General features: G+C 38.6%; 1 protein-coding gene across 1 annotated transcript; it reads left to right on the top strand.

Moving 5' to 3' along the window:
* Window positions 1-1,933: 1,933 nt before the first annotated feature.
* Window positions 1,934-14,311, top strand: Rnf2 (ring finger protein 2). Its single transcript, XM_090340244.1, has 7 exons — window positions 1,934-2,011; window positions 5,206-5,294; window positions 6,599-6,759; window positions 7,465-7,680; window positions 9,756-10,028; window positions 10,869-11,040; window positions 14,111-14,311. The coding sequence occupies exons 2-7, from the start codon at window positions 5,208-5,210 to the stop codon at window positions 14,210-14,212; spliced, it is 1,011 nt and encodes a 336-aa protein (XP_090196370.1). The 5' UTR covers window positions 1,934-2,011; window positions 5,206-5,207; the 3' UTR covers window positions 14,213-14,311.
* Window positions 14,312-21,274: the final 6,963 nt, after the last annotated feature.

Below are 21,274 nucleotides of genomic sequence, written 5' to 3'. Positions count from 1 at the left end.
TGTGATAAACATCTGAGAAAAATAAGCGTACTTGTTTTGCCTTACAGTTTCAGAGACTTCAGCCCATGATATTTGGCTCCATTTTTTTGTGGGTCGAAGTGAGGTAAACGTCATGGTGACCATGTGATGGAGCAGAGCTCCTTGTGGCAGACAGGATGTAAAGGAAGAAGCCCAGCGCAAATGTACCTGTTGAGCACACTCCTGTTTGTATTTCCTGTACCCAGTCCCTACCTCATAGCTTCTACCACCTACCAGTCCTGCCATTAGTTTATGAATTCCTTAATAGACTAATTCATTAATTACTGAGGTAGAGCCCTCGTTATCCACTCCAGTGATTGGGTGGGGGCACTTCATATCCAAACCATAGGAGATGCCTGAAAAACTAGCAAAAAGCACATTGATGGATGGGTTTGTATGACTGTTTCCAGAGAAGATTGTCAGTGAACAGAATGAAGAAGACTTGACCTGACCTTGGATAGCACAATCCAGTGAGTTAGGGTCCCTGATGGAATAAAAAGTAGAATGTAAACATGTGGAGAGGTAATCATGAAATCCTTCCCCACTCTATATAACTAATACTAGCTAATTTTTTAAAAAGTGGAAGAGGATGGGGCCGGGAGTTTGGCCTAGTGGTAGAGTGCTTGCCTAGCATGCATGAAGACCCGGGTTCAATTCCTCGGTATACATAGCAAAAAGCCGGAAGTGGTGCTGAGGCCAAGTGGTAGAGTGCTAGCCTTGAGAAAGTCCAAGGACAGTGCTTCAGCCCTGAGCCCAAGCCCAGGACTGGCAAAAAAAAAAAAAAGAGAACTCATTTGACTCTAGCAGATGTTTTCTTCATTGCCATTGCCAGTAGACATCAGACTCTAGATGGTTCAATCTTTGAACCTAGACCAGGGGTTCTTGTAGGCGTGGCCTCAGGCTGAATCATTGCTACCTTTTATTTTGAGGCTTCCAGATTTTTGGACTGAGCAGCTACTGTTGTCTTCAGCCTGTGGACAGTCACTGGTGACTGTTTAACCTCTGACTAGGTAATCCAATCTAACAAGTCTAATATGCAAGTGCTACCCCCCCTCCTCTCCACACTGTGAGCACACTATGTTGGTTCAGTACTTCTGTAAAACTCTTGATAAAAGATTATGGGCTGGGAGTTTGGCCTAGTGGTAGAGTGCTTGTCTAGCCTGCATGAAGACCCAGGTTTGATTCCTTGGTACCACATGCATAGAAAAAGCCAGAAATGGTGCTGTGGCTCAAGTGGTAGAGCTATAGCCTTGAGAGAAAGCCCAAGGACAGTGCCCAGGCCCCGAGTTCAAGGCACAGGACTGGAAAAAAAAAAAGATTAGGCCATCTTTGTGTAGCTTCATTATCTTCTCAGCTTGTTTCTTGTGATACCCAGTGAAGACAAGGTTGGCAAGAGCCTGTATCTTTGTATCTTTGTTCTTGAACATTAAGGTTGCATAACTTGAGCTCTAGTGTTTAGTTACTGTCATTGTTCTTTAGCAAATATGTATTGAATAACTACTGTATGCATGGTACAATAAAAGTTCTGAGTATTGTGTTGAATAGATGTACAATATCAATATCTATGTAGATAAGATAGTGAATCTTGTGAGTAGGATAGAAGCCAGCCATCAGTCTGGGCAAGTGAAGCACTCTTACCACTTGAGCTTTGCCCTAGGCCCTTTTATTCTGTACTTTGTATTTGCCATAGGGTCTTTCTAATTTTGGCAGAGCTGATCTCAAAATCTGTCCTACTTCACCTCATGAGTAGATTTGTGCCATCACACTTAGCTGTAATAGCCAGCTATCTTTGAAGAAGCCTAGGGACTATAACCTTGCTGTAGTTGGTGGGGGTGTAATGCATAAAAATTGACAAAGATGGATATTCTTTAGAATGGGGGGCGTGGCCCTGAGAGAACTTTACATAAAGTGAGCATTCTGTTCCATGTAGGACAAGCTAATGAAAAGATTCTGAACCAAAAATAAGCTTGGTAAGATGAATAAAGATGACATGGTATGTAGTATCAAAATCATAAATATTTAGGGTGTTTGGATTTCTTGTATAATTAAGTAAATAGTCTTACACAATTTGCTCTACAACATTTAAAAGGTATATGGGATGCATACATTCCATGGCATTGTATATATGTGTTAATGTGTAAAATTTTGGTGATTTATGAATCAGTTGAGGAACAAGTTAAGACTAACATATGTTTATATATGTGAGCTTCATTTTGGTAATCTGTTATGTATTCTGTACTAAGAATGTATTTTAGCCACTTTCCCATTACATGGACTTTTGGATGATTGTGGGGCTTGGACTCTGGTCCTGGGTGTTTGTCACTGAGCTCTTCAGCTCAAGGCTACTGCCCTCCCCTTGAGCCACAGCGCCACTTCCAGTTTTCCAGTGGTTAATTGGAGAGAAGAGTCTCACAGTCTTTAGTACCCTGGCTGGCATTGAACTGTGATCCTCAGATATCAGCCTCCTGAGGACCTAGGATTACAGGTGTGAGCCGCTGCACCGGGCTTACATAGACTTTTTAAAATGATTTGAATGTTTTGAATGTCCTTATATATGTTTATTTTATGCCTGTATGTATGTATGCATGTATGTTCTTTTTATGTCAGTATTGGAGCATTTTCACTCAAGTCGGTTCTTTTAACACTTGAATCACCTTCCTTTTCCAGCTTTTTAGTGATTAATAGGAGATAGGAATCTCATGAACTTTGGGCTAGCTTCAAACAGCAATCCTCAGATCTCAGTCTCATGAGTCAATAGACCACCAGCACCCAGCTATGTTATCTTTTTAATTTGGTGAAACAACACGTCTACTTGGTAATTTTTAAGTCGGGTAGCAGTTATTTTAGTGTGTTATCTTTCATTGCTGTCTAGTTTCCAAATACTTTAAATACTGAATTCACAATTAAATTTTATTGAATAAATATGCTTATTATTATTTTGTTTTGTTTTGTTTTGTTTTTTCCAGTCCTGGGCTTGGGCTCAGGGCCTGAGCACTGTCCTTGGACTTTTTCAAGGCTAGCACTCTACCACTTGAGCCTCAGCACCACTTCTGGCTTTTTGCCATGTATGTGGTACTGAGGAATCGAACCCGGGTCTTCGTGCATGCTAGGCAAGCACTCTACCCCTAGGCCAAACTCCCAGCCCCAATATGATTATTTTTTTAAAGGTACCTAGATGTGTTAAAAAGAACCTCCTGTCTTTGTCTTTGTCCTGGGGCTTGAACTCAGGGCTTGTTGGGCTTCTCAAGGCTAGAGCTCTACCATTTGAGTCACAGCACCACTTGGCTTTTTCTATACATGTGGTACTGAGGAATCAAATCCTGGTCTTTGTGCATGCTAGGCAAGTACTCTACCACTAGGCTAAACGGATGGCCCTGAGGTAGTAAATTCTTAATTATATATTGATCAAAGATAATAAAGTGGAAAATTAGTCTGCTAGTAAAATCTGTTCTTATTCACTTTTTGACACTAACACAAAATGTGATCTTTTCCCACAGCAACAAACAATTCTTTACCACTTCAGTAACCAAAGGCATCATTTCTGGCCCTAACTCTCCAAATTTAGTATGAGACACTACAGGTAAAGGGATCAGTCCTGTAAGAGTGCTTCCACATCAGATATCTTTTCCAACTGTACATCTTCATGTGTCTCTGACCATCTGTTTATAAATTGAGGTTCTCAGGTTTGATTATTTGCTAGAATAGCACAGGCAACTTTATTTTCATTTAACCAAATTAATATAAAGGACATAAAGGGTACAGATGAACAGCAGCCGAAGATGTACATAGTTCAAGGTCCGGGGGTCCCATGGTTAGGGACTTCTGTCTTGTGGAGATGACAGTTGCAATGTGATTGGTTCCTCCAGCTGACTTGGGGCATACTTCCAGTTATCTCATTTGTGCAAACTTTGATATTGAAAGGACTTATTGCAGACAACAAAAGAAACTCCCTTTCAGATCACTGCAAGGGGGTTAGAGGCTCCTAAACAATGGAGTAAGACTACATGAACACCATTTGAGTATTCCTTATCCAAAATGCATGTGTGGGATCAGAAATAACTTTGGCTTTATCAGGCTTTTTTGTATACACATAATGAAATATCTTGATGATAGGACCCAAGTCTAAACACAAAGTTTGTTTCGTATACACTTTATGCATATAATCTGAAGATGATTTATTATTTTTTGCCAGTCCTAGGGCTTGAACTCGGCCTGGGCACTGTCCTTGCATACTTTTTGCTCAAAGCTAATGCTCTGCCACTAGAGCCACAGTGCCACTTCCAGTTTTTTCTGTGTATATGGTAACGAGGAATTGAACCTAGGGCTTTGTGCATGCTAGGTGAGCATTCTACCACTAGGCCACACTCAAGGCCCCAGATAAAGTTTTTTTTTTTGGTCATTCGTGGGGCTTGAACTCTAGGCCTGGGTGCTGTCCCCAAACTCTTCAGCTCAAGGCTAGTGCTCTACCATTTGAGCCTCAGTGCCACTTTGAAGATTATTTTACTGTTAAGAGTTCAAACCTAGGACCTCAGGAGTTCTAGGCATGTTACACTACCCCTAATTTCTAAATATAATTTTATATAATGTTCTTAGTACATCTCCATTTTGACTGTACCCTTTAACATGTGGTCAGGTTTGCTGTTTCCCACTTGGGACAGCATGTTTTACTAAAAGATTGTGGATTTGTGAGTATTTTAAACTTTGATATTTTTCGACTAGAGATTCTGAATGCTCCACTTATATTTTAAGGTTTTCTGTTTTGGAAACAAAGCCTTACATTGGCCTCAAACCTAAGGTTCTCCTGCCCCATCCTCAGTACTTGGTTAGAGGTACTCACCACCACATCCCTTTGCCTAGGACAAAGTACCAGTGGGCTGTAGAGAAGTTTGGGTTTCAATCTTCCTCTGTCATGAGCTTAGTTGTCGCTGGTTAAGAAAAGTTCGGTAAGAATATTTGAAGGCAGCTACATTCCTCTTTGACAAAACCAGTTTTAGGAACTTTAGAGAAAGCCCTTGCCTATGGTTGCTGCTTCCCACCTAATTCAGTTTAAAATCCAAAGGAGCATATTTGGGGTGCTGTTTTCTAAGCCCTAACAGTTTGAACATCAGTCTTGTGCATTACACATTTATTCAGACCATAGTACTTTCCTTTTAATTGCTAACAATTATTTTTGTCTTTTTATTCTAGCAATGTCTCAGGCTGTGCAGACAAATGGAACTCAACCACTAAGCAAAACATGGGAACTCAGTTTGTATGAATTACAAAGAACTCCTCAGGTAATAAAGACTTAAGATAACCAAAGAAGAATATGAGATGTATGCAAAAAAAGACACAGTTTTAGAAAATGGAAACTTAAATAGAAGTTAACAGTAATAATAAATTTATAAACCAGCAGCTCATTGATCAGCAAATAATTTACATACTATATACAGTTATCTATGTGAGGTAGTAGGTGAATAGTGGTAAGTAAAAGTAAGAGGAAATTTTACAGACATTAAACAAATAGATTCCATAAAATCACATGTGAGAAGTTCTGTAAAGAGTAAGTTTCCTTTACAGCAATAAAGTAATAATGAGGTAAGTAGGGAAAACTTGAGGCGGTAAAGATGGCAAAGATTGGGGAAGGAGCAGCTTTGAAAGGTATGAACATGCTTAAAGCTGGACTCAGCTGGATGTGGTGGCTCACAACTGATATCCTAGCTACTTAGGAGGCTGAGATCTGAGGATATAACTTCCCTGTCTTTTCTTATCAAGCAGTTGATCTTTAGTCATGTTAAAGGAAGCATGAGAGGCATTGGAAACAAGTGTCAGTAGTGTATTGGAAACATACCTGTATATTTCTTTTCAGTGCTCACCATACTAGAACTTTTCCTCCATCTACAAAAATCAGTGGCTTTAGAGTTAACTGTTGTTCTGTTCTTAATTACAGCCATGGGGAAGTTGAGAGTGTGGAAATTAAATAAGTAGGAACAATAATGGGCATCAGGAGTCAAATATCCTGGAATTTTTCTTTGGAATTCTAAATGTGTTCTGGCATAGAAAAATTGTAGGGACAATTAGACATGTTGTAGTTCACAGACGTATTATATTTTAACTCAGCCTGAGACTTGGCCTGAGAATCTAATTGTTTTGATTAAACTGTGGAGTAAGACCTTTTGAGTTTCAAAAGTGGCACTAAATTGAAATTCTGTTTTTTGCAAATTTGAAAGTACATATATTAGAATCTTGAAATGTTTTAATAGGCAAATATATATGGCTTGTAAACTTTTTAGGAGTTGAATATAGAAAAATTCTTAAGTATTTAATTAGCCCTTCTCATCTTGGCAAGTAAGAGAACAATAAAATAATTTATTAGAGTCATGCCGCTAATTAATCATCTAGAACTATTGAGACTTATGATACTAAATGCAACGTCTTTTTTATTATAGCAGGGTAATTTCCCTCTGTTTTTTTCTTCAGATGAATATTTTAGCATTTATAGAATACAGTAGTGGTGTGTGAGGATTAGATGTGATGGTGGTAGCAGTGATGGATACTTGTCCATGATAAAGTAAAATAAGTAGAATTAAATCTTTTGCAGGAGGCCATAACAGATGGCTTGGAGATTGTGGTTTCGCCTAGAAGTCTCCACAGTGAATTAATGTGTCCAATTTGCTTGGACATGTTGAAGAATACCATGACTACAAAGGAGTGTTTACATCGTTTTTGTGCAGATTGCATTATCACAGCCCTTAGAAGTGGGTATGTTGAACTATACTAGATATATTTAGGTTGTACCACATGACACTGCTCTCTGAAATTTGAGGGGTTACTTCCAATAATTATTTGACTGAAAATGAAGTCTAGGTTTTTGTTTTGTTTTTTTGCCACTCCTGGGCTTGAGCTCAGGGCTTGAGCGCTGTCCTTGTACTTTCTCAAGGCTAGAACTCTACCACTTGAGCCTCAGCACCACTTTCGGCTTTTTTTATATATGTGGTACCAAGGAATCGAACCCAGGTCTTCATGCATGCTAGGCAAGCACTTTAACCACGAGGCCAGACTCCCGGCCCGAAGTCTAGGTTTTAATTAATGAGAATTTTTGGTTTTAGTCAGTTGGTTTTATGTACTTATAGAAGTTGTATAGGAATCTATATCTATATCTATATATATATGAAATTGGGAAACATGAAAACATGTTCTTTTCAATGCAAATGTTATTTTTATTTCTAATATATATATTATCATTGTGAAATGTTTTTTTCTTTTGACAGTTGATAGTGGGTGAGATTTGTAAAACCTTACTTGTGTTTACTTAAGATTTTCTAGGAAATGCAGTTGTATTATCCTAACTTTCTGTGACCCAGAAAAGGCATTGCAGTAAAGATGACTATCTAGTATCTAGAAGCTTGACTTTGTGTTCAGACCAAAGATGCTGGTGTTGTTTACAATTTCTTTCCTTTCATTTAGCAACAAAGAATGCCCTACTTGTCGGAAAAAGCTAGTTTCCAAAAGATCACTAAGGCCAGACCCAAATTTTGATGCTCTCATCAGCAAAATTTATCCAAGCCGTGATGAGTATGAAGCTCATCAAGAGAGAGTATTAGCCAGGATCAACAAGCACAATAATCAGCAAGCGCTCAGTCACAGTATTGAAGAAGGACTGAAGATACAGGCCCTGAATAGGTATGTGGGAGAGAGGGTGAGAAATGGGAATTATTTTCCCAAATACTGAATTTTTACTTAAGAAAATGAAAATGCAGTCAAACGTTTCCTGGGATGGAAGTATAATATGTATTTCAAAACATAATAGAGCATTTCATTTAAAACACTAGAAGACATGGTTAGCTTCTTCACCCGGCTTTCAGAAGACTTTGTGTCTCACTCCTCCCCATTTCTTTTTCTTTTTTTCTGGTCAGTCTTGGGACTTGAACTTTGGGCCTGGGTATTGTCCCTGAGCTCTTCAGGTCAAGGCTACCACCCTGCCCCTTGAGCCACAGTGCCACTTCCAGTTTTCTAGTGGTTTATTAGTCTCACAAGTCTGTAATGCCTGGGCAGGGCTTTGAACTGCAACCCTCAGATCTCAGCCCTCCTGAGTAGCTAGGATTACAGGTGTGAGCCACCTCGCCTGCCTGATACCTATTTATTCCTCCTCATTGTTGATCTTTCCATTTGCTTCACCATCCATAAACTTTTGAAGTTACTCATTAAGGTCTTTTTTAGGTCCTGTATTCTAATTTGTGAGTAATTTCTTTGTAGCTTTCTCTGTAATATATATGTATTTGTCCATGTTATTTCACTTGCCATTGCGTAATTTCCCAACTTTCTACTTTCCATGCTTTCCCCCATTGTCTGTCCTCAGCCTGCACAATAGGCAGGGTAATTAAATAGAAGGTCATCCCATGGTTCCTTTTGTTTAGAGTCCTTTAGTAGTTTTTGTTTACATTTAAGTGAAAAACCAAAAAGACTAGTGATGGCTCAGTAGACCCTAGATAATCAGGATCCTCTCTTAACATCCATTCTACTTTTACTTGAGGGAATGGAGAGAGTTGACCTCAGGGCTTTGTACTTGTTAAGCAGGCACTACTGTTGTTGGACCATACCTCTAGCTGTGTTTTAATTAGTTCTCACATCTATGCGTCTGTTGTCCTGAACTGTGGTCTTCATTTGTATACTTTCATATAGCTGGGATGACATTCATGCACTATCAGACTCAGGTTTATTGTTTGAGATTTAGTCTTGAGAGCTGTTTTCCCAGGGTGGCCTTGATATCTAAACATTCTTTAAATACTTTCTGACATTATTGCATGATAGTGCTCTGGCACTTAGATCAGAGGGCAGAGGCATGAGATAAAAATAAGTACATTAAATCTTAGCCTGATAATTTACGGTCAGCTGGAGCAACTTGTCTCCTGCTATAATTGTGGTGTTAAAATATTTTTAAGTATAGTCTTTAAGTTGATGTTGAGTTAACATGATTTAAAAAATTACATGTACACAGATAGAGCGATAGTGTAGTAGAAGAATGTATTCTGGTATCACTTCCTAGCTCTAGGCCTAGTACTTAACTAATTGTGTTGCCTTAGGCTAATTATTTTTTGTCTTAATGCAAAATGAGAGTATTATTACTCCATTGTCAGGTTTTTTTGTTGTTAAGAGTAAATGAGATTGTTTATACAGAATGCCTTGTCTAGTAGGTGGCCTTAGTATCTGATCTTATTAGAGAACTGTACTTTTCTTCAAGCTGGTTATTTAGATACCATCCCATCTTCCTCATTAGAACTTTTTATATTGCAGTTGAAGGATGTAAGGGGAAGTCAAAATGTTTTTGTCATCCTTCCTTAAATTTTGTTTGCTTAAAAGTAATCTAATTTATGCGTTAAATAGGTATAAATAACTTCCCCTCACAACTTTTACACTTTCTTGTGCCTTAATAGTTCCTTTATCTGTTTGTAATCAAAACATTTGCTTCAGTTTGGGAGGTGAGATTTTTTTTTTTTCTGGACCTTTCAGGGCACATGGGAAACTTACCAAATTGAGTAATCAAGATTTTTTTTCTAAATTCTAAAGTTCATAGCAACATTGCCTGGCAATGTGGCATACATGCATGGTATTCCAAGATTGAGAGGTTAATACAGGAAAATCACAAAATAGGTTATATACTGAGACCTTGTCTCAAAAAATAAATTGAAACTTTTTTCCCCTGTTGGTATAAAAGCCTTTGAAATGTAAATTTTTTGTTCCCCCCCCCACTTAACCAGATTGCAGCGAGGCAAGAAGCAACAGATTGAAAATGGTAGTGGAGCAGAAGATAACGGTGACAGTTCGCATTGTAGCAATGCATCCACCCACAGCAATCAGGAGGCAGGCCCTAGTAACAAACGGACCAAAACCTCTGATGATTCTGGACTTGAGCTTGATAATAACAATACAGCAGTGGCAATTGATCCAGTAATGGATGGTGCTAGTGAGATTGAGTTAGTGTTCAGGCCTCATCCTACACTTATGGAAAAAGATGACAGTGCACAGACAAGGTAAGTATATGGTTTGGCTTCAGATGATCTAAATTCAAAGGGTTTAGTCTGGAACAAACAGTTAATTTTGCATATGAAGTTGGAGCAGTAGTTCTCATTGTCTTGTCAGGGTTCAACTTGGGTAAACTGGTTGTCCAGATTATTGTGTTTCCTTCTTTCTTCAAGTGCTTCTCACTCATAGATGCACATATGAAAGGAACAGAATAGTTTCTAGGTAGTGGAAGAAAAAAGATTGTCCTGATTTTTTTTAAGTAGGCTATAAAATTCATGTGGCAAAGACCCAGCAAGCAGTTTGCCAGTGAGTGCAGATAAACATTATTGGTCTTGTTACTATTAATATTACTATTATCATCATCATCATTGAACATACTGCTGTTTAAACTTAGGATGTTATATTTACTAGCACGTGCTTTGCCACTTGAGTCATGCCTTCAGAGCTAACATTAAATGCTTGTTAAATTAGTACTTTGCTTAATCTTAAAAACTAGAGATTTTAACTCTTGATAACTCTTCAAACAGTACTTGCTCTTACCCTTAAGATTTCTCATGCTATGAAACCTGCAGATCCTAGTCCTTGAGCTTTAAGGGTATGTTCTTTTCTTTTTTGCCTCCAGTACTTGTTGCATTTCTGTTTGATTTTTGTCATTTTATATCATTTTATGGGAGATAAAGCAATCAAATAGTCTGTACTTCTTTTCAGGAGAAAGGTCTGAATAATACATCAACAAATTTCTATTTATATTTTACCTAACGTTTTAGAAATATAGTTCCTAATTTATATGTTTTCTTGATATAATTTCTGTTTCTACAGGTTAAATTTTTCATGATTTATTCCTTCAGGTACATAAAGACTTCAGGTAATGCCACTGTTGATCATCTGTCCAAGTATCTGGCTGTGAGGTTAGCTCTAGAGGAACTTCGAAGCAAAGGAGAATCAAACCAGATGAACCTTGATACAGCCAGTGAGAAGCAGTATACCATTTACATAGCAACTGCCAGCGGCCAGTTCACTGTGAGTATTTAACATACTAGACCCTTGAACCTGGGAGCACGTTGACCAACTGAGTATCAAGTATTGATGCTGGACCACATAGGACAGTATGGAATCTTGAGAAACAAATTTCAACAGAGTAGTTGACCTTTTGATACCTTTGTTTTGTTACAGTGTAAATGAAAAGCAGTTATTCCTAAGACTAAAAAAATTTTATTTTAGTGTAATTTTCCCCCTATTCTGTAGCCCAGGCTGGCCTTGAACTCACAACTTTTCAACTTCAGCCTCCCGAAGGCTGGCTTTGTAGTTGTGCAGTATCATGCTCTGCTTTTCCCATTGTTTAAAGCATAGTTTGTTTGATGTCTCACTGTTGGATCAGTTTTCATTCCTCTGATCCCCTGCATTTTATTTTATTTATTTATTTTTTTAAACACATTTTTTTTTTTTGCCAGTCCTGGGCTTGAGCTCAGGGCCTGAGCACTGTCCTTGGACTTTCTCAAGACTAGAGCTCTACCACTTGAGCCTCAGCACCACTTCCGGCTTTTTTCTATGTATGTGGTACCGAGGAATTGAACCCGGGTCTTCATGCATGCTAGGCAAGCACTTTAACCACTAGGCCAAACTCCTGGCCCTCCCCTGCATTTTAACACTAAGGGTTCCTGCTCTGGCCCCACCTCTCCGTTTCCTATCCTTTGCAGCATTATATCATACTGAAAGTAAAAATTGTTTGAACTTCCATCAGCGTTTTCCTTTTTTTTTCTTTCCCATGGTGTTAATCTAATCTAGGGCCTTGCACATGCCAGGCCAAATGTTCTGCCACTGAGGTATGTCTCTAATTCCTGCATGTAATTCCTAATTTTCATAATACCTCACAGAGCAATGACTGGCTAGAGTCAGGATGATTGTGGTAGGACTTAGAGAAAGATAAAGTCATCAAGAGATAGTTTGTGGGGAAAGATCTTAGGTGAGCTTTGAAACATTAAAGTAGCATTTCTAGGTTAAGAGTGATAGTGTTGGGGAGCTGAGAACATCAGAGTGACTAAATCAGGGAATAGCATCAGAAAGTCACAAAGAAAAAAACAAAAAATGACCAGGAATAGATTACAGGGGCCAACAGTACTTTTAATGGTAGTGGAACAACTTGATTAAATAGATGTGCTGTACTGGGAGCACATTGCAGAATGGACAGAGAAGAAAGACCTGAGATACTAGGTCTCTCATAGCCTCTGCTGTGATAAATCACAAAATAACAAGGAGCTCCACAAAGATGGTGCTGATTCTACTCACTACTTTGTTGGGATGGTGCAAATCAAACCAGTCATAAAGACTATGCAGGTGAACAGAGGGTAAGAGTGGAAGGAATTCTAATTGCTTAAAATGTGACTAGTAGGGAAACATCAGGACCCATCTTTACAGAGGTCATCCCTTTCTCTCACCATCGCCATTCTCCCTGTCCTGCTTCCAGATACCTCTTAAGCCTGTTGAACTCAGCATAGATCATTTAAAATACTCCAGTATCTTCATTAAATCCATTCCATTGTTGTTATAACTAGTTGGTGATTCCAAAAAGTGATTTTTTTGGAGTTACTATGTTTTGTTTTGTTTTTTTGCCAGTCCTGGGCTTGGGCTCAGGGCCTGAGCACTGTCCTTGGACTTTCTAAAGGCTAGCACTCTACCATTTGAGCCTCAGCACCACTTCTGGCTTTTTGCTATATATGTGGTACCGAGGAATCGAACCCGGGTCTTCGTGCATGCTAGGCAAGCACTCTACCACTAGGCCAAACTCCCGGCCCACTATGTTTTCTTTTTTGAGAAATTGTGGCAGCAGAACATGCTTTGCTAGAATATTTGGGTAAGCAGTTTGGGTGGATACTATAGAACTTGGATAATAGTTCCATATGCACAGATACTTGGGAAAGGATGTCGAAGATGACAAGAAGATCTTTGCTAGGTAACTCTAAGGCAGGCAGATAGCAACTTAATTAGGACCTCAGGCTTTCCCCTTCTCCCTCCTACATTACAAACACCCAGGCTAGTTCTGTGTTATCCTTGAGAACTTATTATTAAATTTCTTTTTGTTTTGGTTGGTCATTGGGTTTGAACTCTGGGCCTGGGTGCTGTCCTTGAACTCTTCAGCTCAAGGCTACTGCCCTATCCCTTGGTGGTTAATTGGAGGTAAGAGTCTCACAGACTTTAGTGCCCAGCCCAGCTTTGAACCGGATCCTGAGATCTCAGCTTTCTGAGTAGCTAGGATTATAGGTGTGAGCCACCGGCACCCAACTTACTCTTAAAGTCCTATATTACAGATTTATACCTGGAATCCTAGCTACTTGGGAGGCTGGGATTGGTAAGGTTGAAGTTTGAGGTCTGCCTGGTCAAAAACTTTCATGTAGAAATCCTTCCCCTGGGTATGGTACACTTCTCCTAGCTTCATGGGAGGCTGAGACCTAGAAGATTCTAGGCCATTCCAAGCAGAAAAGACTGCAGTGTGCCCGCTCACATTAAACTGGGCATGGTAGCATGTACCTGTTATCCCAGCTTTGTCAGAAAGTGCAAAATATGAGGAGCAAAGTGTACCTGGACAGGAAGTGAAACCTTAACTCAAAAATAACGAGTACAGAGAAGGGAAGGGTTGTAGTTTCTGTCTATATCAAGTAGGAAGTTTTAACTTTAAATCCTAGTACTACAAGAAAAGAAAAAGTTTTGTAAACAGGGTGTGGGGCTTCATGCCTGTTAACTTGGTGGAGGTGGGGCTTTGATTGGAAGGATTATTGTAGACCAGCCAGGAATAAAGTTTACTTGATCTCATCTCAGCCACTTTAAAACATGTGGACCTGGTGGTTCACATATATCACCCCAGCGGTGTGGTTAATGTAAGTGGGAGCATGAAGGTCCAAGCTGGCCTGGACAGATAACAAATTGACCCTGTTGAATCATAGAGCAAAAAAGGCTTGGAAATGTTAGAGTGCCTGAGTTCAAACCCTGGTTTTGTCCTCCATTACTCCCCAAAATGTTTGTGGACTTTAATTTTGTTCTGCTTCACGATTACTGAACTAAATGTGACTTTGATAATTTTTTCTTTTTGTTTTAGGTATTAAATGGCTCTTTTTCTTTGGAATTGGTCAGTGAGAAATACTGGAAAGTGAACAAGCCCATGGAACTTTATTATGCACCCACCAAGGAGCACAAATAAGTTTTAAAACTAATTCTGAGACTGGACCTTTTTTTTTTTATAGCCTTTTTCTTTAATATTAAAGATGTACCATCACTACTCTTACGGATAGATCTTGGATATGCTGTTCAGTTTCCTTTCTGAGCCAGACTCTTTTACTCTATTAGAACCATTTCCCCTTAAATTAAGATTTATGTTTTGAAAGATACTGCAGCAGTTCAGTACTTTTTTTTTTCTTTTTATAACATGTCCTTGTGAAAGAATGGTTCCATGTGGAGTGCCCTTTGACCCAGGAGTTTTAAGTACAGCTTCAGTTGACCATCTTTTCCTTCTTCCTTTAGTTTTTAGGCCTGTAGAATGTTACATAGTATGTATTCCTTCCTTTCCTGGAGTCTTATATATTTATAGTTTTCTATATAACTTGTATCTTCATGAAGACCAAGGCTCAATTTGCTTAAAAACAATTCTCATAGGATTATTATTTTCATGGTATTTTCTTCCATATATCGCATTTTTGAAAGAGGTTCTTTATGAACTTGGTGTCCATTGTCATTGCAATGTTTTTGTTTTTTTTTTTCTTCTGTTCCCCTCTCCCACTCACTTGTAAGTTTAGAATTTTTGATCATGGGGAAGAGAAAGTCTTAAGTTCTTTGTGAACATAGTTCATTAACAGATTTCACTGAAGAAAATTAAACCAGTAGGAATATGTAGTTCTCGATTGTATATTTAAGAGTTCTTTTGTATTAGTTTTACTTCAGTTCTTTTATTATGTGTTTGATGTTTTTTTCCTGTTAAAGATACCAGAGATATTTTGCACTTTAGCCTTGATGAAAAGTACAAGATATGTTCAGTTTCCCTCAATCATTCTTATTGGTAGTGATTTTGAGCCCAGAATAACATGGCACATAGAACTAACAATGGAAAACTCTTTGCTTGTGTTTGAAAGTGTGCTTAGCATTTTGAGTTGCCATATCAGTTTATAATTTGGTGCTTTGCTAATTACACTACAGAAGCAGGTTAATGGAGTTTGAACCCTGCTTTAATATGTGGTAAAAGATGATTCTGTGCAAAAATTTTAACCAGTAGTTTTATGTTAGAGACATTATTGGCCATTTGGGATGTAGAAGCTTTATGCCTACTAGTCTGGAAGATTGGCTTGTGTCTTTTTCTTATTTTTTTTTGACAGGGAGGTACCTGTCCTGGGGCTTGAACTTAGGACCTGGGCACTGTCCCTGAGCTTTTTTACTCAAGGCTAGTGCTCTACCACTTGGGCTACAGCTCCATTTCTGGCTTTTTGGTGGTTAACTGGAGATGAGTCTCACAAACTTTGCTGCGTTTGCTGGCTTTGAACCACAATCCTCAGATCTCAGCTACATGAGTAGCTAGGGTTACAGATGTGAGCCACCAGCACCTGGCTGTGTCTTATTTTTTTAATCTAGAAATGTCTCCAAGTTTATATTATTACAGTATTTATGAAGACTTGTCTGCATTGAAAATTTTAGGAGAGAGTAGACCTCCAGTACCACTGTAACTAAAGTCTGTCTAGTTGTTGTAAATATTTACCTGTCAATTTTGACAGATTGGGGCAGCTCAATGTTTTAACTCGAGCCAAGTATTAAAACTTAAAGGCTTATTCAATTTTTTACCATTTTACTGAAAACATTTGAAATCTGTTTTTACAGTTTTTTTTTGTAATCTGTGCCATGAAATTTGAAAGCTACCAAAAATTAAGAGAACTTTTATATTAAATTCCTTTTCTGGTGTAAAGTTAAGTTGTATAGATTATTAATGCATGTCCACTGATTATATATATAACCCTGGTTTTGTGAAAAAATTGCTTAGATTTTATTGGTGACAGATTAGTGGTTGCATTAAATAACTAAATTTCATTGTGGTTACTAATTGACATTTTATCTTTAAGCATAAAGTTATTTGTGAATATGAGCTTTGTGCTTAGAGAATGTATGTGTTTTTATCTGTCAGTTTGGGAGGACATAAACTTTGCATCATTAGTAAAGTCATTGAATGTGTGATCCTTGCAAAATAGAAGTAAGTGATAAGAATGGTGAATGGTGCATGTGCATATAGAGAGAGAGAGAGAGACAGACAGACAGACAGAGGGGGGGAGAGGAAGAGGGAGAAGTGGCAAGAGAGAGAGAGCGAGAAAGAATGAATGACTATTGGCCATCACTGTTCCATGGTGCCTTTTTTTTGGTTTGTTTGTTTTTCATTGTTGGTCATAGTGCTTGAACTCAGGGCCTGGGTGCTGTCCCTGAGCTCTTTTGCTCAAAGCTAGTGTAGTGCCCTACCACTTTGAGCCCCAGTATCACTTCCTGATTTTATTGTGGTTAATTGGAGATTAAGAGTCTCACAGACAGTTCTACACAAGCTGGCTTTGAATCATGATCCTCAGATCCCAGCCTCCTGAATAGCTAGTATTACAGGCTTGAGATACCAGTGCCCATCTGTTCAGTGGTATTGTGTAAGTAAAATTCCAGTTACCATTGGCTTACTTAATGTTATGCTGGCCTTTGGATACACTATTATTTTAGATTTTGTTACTAATAACCATATTTTCCCACTCTTTTTGAGGGAGAGGCACAGAATATCCAAGATCCAGGCTGTTCTTGAACTCTTTATCTTAAGCCATCTTCTTTCCTCACTCAGTTTCTGGGTAGTTGGGACAAAGGGTATATATACCACCCTATGTGGCTTATTTTAACCATTTTAAAATCTGTAATTCAGTGGTAGTAGTACATTCAATGTTGTGTAATGATCACCGTTATTTTTCCACAGCCCCCCCCCCCTTTTTTTTTGTGACTCGTAGGGCTTGAACTCTGGGCCTGAGCTCTTCAACTCAAGGCTATTGTCCTACCCCTTAAGCCACAGCACCTCTTTGATTTTCTAGTGGTTAATTGGAGAAAAGAGTCTTTTAAGGTCCTTAGTGCCTGGGCTGGCTTTGAACAGTGAGTAGCTAGGATTACAGGTGTGAGCCACCGCACGCGCAGCCTACCTTTACATTTTTTTGAGGAGCCCTATACTCTTATCTACTGTGATGGCACCAGTTTACATTGTGACCAGAAGTAAATAAGGGTTCCAGTTTTTCCATAATCTCCATATTACTTACTACTATTTTTTTTCAGGATTTATTATTTTATTATATACTTTTTTTGAGGGGGGGCTGACCTTGGGCTCAGGGCCTAAGCACTGTCCTTGGGTTTTCTCAAGGCTAGAGCTCTACCACTTGAGCCACAGCACCACTTCTGGCTTTTCTATGTATGCGGTACTGAGGAATCAAACCCTGGTCTTCATGCATGCTAGGCAAGCACTCTACCACTAGGCCAAACTCCGAGCCCCTTGAATTGCATTTCTTTAAATGGCTTATGATATTCGACATCTTTTTCCTTATGATAAGTTTAATATTTTCTGTGCAGAAATCTATAATTCTTTGCTTTTGTTTTTGCATTCTGGGCAAGTATTCTTTTCACTGAACTTTTCCTTTGTTTTTCAAATAGCTCATTGCTATGATGCCCTGACTAGCCTCAGACTCTTGGGCTCAAGTGATCTATCTTTTAGCTGCAGCCTCCTAAGTTCTCTTGCCTGTCTTGAATTGGGTTGCTCTTTTTTTTATTGAATTGTAGGAAGTCTTTATGTATTTGCTTATTACTGTTTTCAGATACATAAACTACAACTGAATCCTTCCATTTTGAGTTTTCTTCTCTTCTCTTGATTTGTGTTTTTGTTGTATAAATTTTCAGGGCCCCCCTTTTTTTGGGGGGGTGAGTCTTTTTCTTTTTGTGGGCTATACTTTTGGTGTCATAATAAAAAAAATCAGTTATTCACTAATGTGAACTTTTCCCCCTATCCTTTTTTTTTTTTTTGTATTTTTTTTTTTTGTGTGTGTGTGTGTGTGTGTGTGCATGTGCTATTTCTGTCGGTTGTGGGACCTGAACTCTGGTCCTGGGCACTGTCCCTGAGCTCTTCAGCTCAAAGCTAGAGCTCTTACCACTTGAGCCACAGCACTACTTCCTTTCCCTGTTCTTCTAAGTGTTATAGTTTCATGTACATTTAGTTCTTTGATTTATTTTGAGTTTTGTATTGGATAAAATTCTCACTTTCGTTTTATCTTCATGTGGAGATACCTTGTCTTCTCAATCATACAGTAGTCTACTCACAACGAAATGGTCTTTGTTCTCCGAAGTTCCGTACATTAGAGTTTATGTTTGGGCTTTGTTCACTGGTATGTCTGTAAGGACAGTGCCGCCCTACTTGATTAGAGCATTATAATAAGTTTTACATTATTATTTTTAATTTTTTTCAATCCTTTGAGGAAGAAATTTTATTCTTTAAGCCTTTGAGAAGTTGTGGCTAAGTATTTTAACTCAGTGAAACATACCTGAAGTAACTGAAATGCCAGATGAGAAAAGGCATCTCTTAGATTTCAGCTGCATTTCTACTTAGAAATACTTTCACTTCTGTATGTATATTTTCTTGTATGCTAATCTTATAAGCATAATTATTACAGATTAGTTTCACAATTTCTACTTAATTATTATTATAATAACAATGTGAGTATATATGTGAGTCAGGTAATGAGAGTACATTTTCTTTCATACAGTGTCTTTCCCTCACTCTCTCCCAGTCTCCCTCCTTACTCTGTCCATGAGGTGTATAGTTCACTTCCATTAATGTGCAGTGAGCTCCACTGCTGCACTTAATCATCCATGTTGCAATTTTTGTAACTATTAAAAAACTGTCTGGACTTTTCTCATAGTGCAATAAGGGCTTCTTACAATTTACTGTTCTATAATACCAATGAAAACAAAGTAGAATCTATAAAACATTAGCTTTTCAGAGTTGTTCAATTAGCTAAAGATTTCTAGCAATTAGATACCCTTGAAAATTAGCTCGTAATATTAGCTATTGAAGTGGTTGAGGTCTGAGGATCATGGTTTGAAACTAGCTCAGGTGGAAAAGTCCATGAGATTCTTACCTTCATTGAATCAGCAAAAAGTTACAAGTGGAACTGTGGCTCAAGTGATAGAATGCCACCCCTGAAGGACAAAGCTAAGGAATAGTTCTCAGACCTTAAGTTCAAGCGCTAGTATCAGCCTGTGTGCACATACACACACACACAGTTTGAAGCTCTCAAAGAAGAATTCTTAAAATCCCTAAATAATTCATCTCAAAAAAATTCTCATTTGACCTGTCTTAACATCTCACTTCTTAAAAAGCATTATTTTCAGAGCTTTTTTTCCTTCTCTTTTGTGCTGGTCCTGGGAAGGCTAAGCACAGTGTAAATTTACTGGAGTGTTACAGGCATTATCCCAACCGGACACCACTTAAGACTAGGAAAGACATTTAAGGGCATCAGTATCTACCTAACAGCCGCCCACAAAGCTAATGAGGCAAAGGCTTAAGTGATCACACAATAAAGTATACATATTTTACAAAATTAATTCAGGAAGGTCACTAAGCAAACAGTAAACACAAATCAGTCTAGACAAATCAGTCTAAACCAAAAACTTACATAACATATAAAGAATCCAAGCAGCCTTTATGTATGAGGTAGTCCAGGTGTTGGACTGACTCAAAATACTTTTAAGTCTGGTTTAATAAGCATACCCAAATAATTTACAAGAAACTGGGGCTGAAGAACTAAATACGGGGAGTTTGTTCAATAAATGTTTCACTAAATCATCCTGAAAGCTGTGGTTCTGAATTCTGGGTCTGACTTTGGAACTTGTAGAGATGAATAATGAGAGCAGAAAGTTGGATTGAGAAATAACATTAAAAGTTAAAGAGTCATAGTAGATTTGAACTCTTTAAGAAATTATAAACGAGGTAGACCAATTGAAAATACATTTCTGGTAAAAGTGGAAAAGCAATGAGCAAAGAACTGTGGGTCATTAAGTGTACCAAAGCAGAACAGAAATTCCAATAGGAGGGGTCGGGGGAGAGCGGCTGGGACATCCCCACTGGATGGAAAGCATTTGATGGGCATTCCAAACACCCAATAAATTACCGCAAACTCACAAATCCATAAAGCAGCACTTGTTTATTCTAGCAGTCTCAGAAAGCAATAAACAAATCACAATAGATTGTCCATAACAGCCTTTCATCAAGATAGTAATGGGGATGGGAGAGGGGAAGGGGGGGAGGGGAGGGAAGACAGCAATCACAAAGTGTTGAGAGAAAAAAGCAAAGTAAAATTGTGTCACAAAATGGAAGAAATGAGGCCATTCTCACAATGCCAGAAAAAAAATTATCAGCCAGCTGACCTGACTGCCTTATCTCCTTCACAGAAATTCTAAAAAGACTTCCAAGCTGAAGACATGCCTTGGTAAACGTAATTGGATAGTTTACATGTAAAAGGCAGTCTTAGCTCAGGTTTGATACAACAGAATGCCATAAGCCACACGACTTAAGCCACATTTATTTCTCCCAGCTGAGAAGACTTAATAAGTCTAGGGTTAAGGTGCCAGTGGTTACTGGGTTACTGGTGGAGGTCTTCTGTGGGGCTGTCTAAATGATTGCCTTCTCATAGTCCTTAGTATTGGAAGCAAGTGAGCTCTTGTCTTTTTTTTTTACCCCCTCCCCCGCCATGAGCTCTATTCTTAAATATCTATATCTATATCTATCTTTATATATATGTATGAGTTGTAGGGCTTGATTTCAGTTCCCGAGCCTCTTTGTGCTCAAAGCTAGCGCTCTACCACTAGAACCACATAGCACCATTTCTGGTGGTTAATGGACAATGAGTCTTAGGAAGACTTTGAGTGGTTAACCACTTTGAGTGGAAATTAGGAGTCTCTTGGACTTTTCAAACCACAGTCCTCAGATCTCAGCCTCCTTGAGGAGCTAGGATTACAGGTGTGAGCCACTGGCTTTTTTTTTTTTTTTTTTTTGTGCCAGTTCTGGGGCTTGAACTCAGGGCATGGGCACTGTTCTTGAGGTTTCTCAAGGCTAGCACTACCATTTGAGCCACAGTACCATGTTTGGCTTTATGTATGTGTTACCAAGGCTTCATGCATACTAGGGAAGCACTCTACCACTGGGCCATGTTCCCAGCCATAGGCATCT

The sequence above is a fragment of the Megascapheus bottae genome, chromosome 10, assembly GCF_031878675.1.
Source record: "Megascapheus bottae isolate mThoBot1 chromosome 10, mThoBot2.hap1, whole genome shotgun sequence".
In the NCBI taxonomy this organism is placed as follows: Eukaryota; Metazoa; Chordata; class Mammalia; order Rodentia; family Geomyidae; genus Megascapheus; species Megascapheus bottae.
Note: the sequence above shows the minus strand (reverse complement) of the source record. Positions and strands in the feature narration are given on the sequence as shown.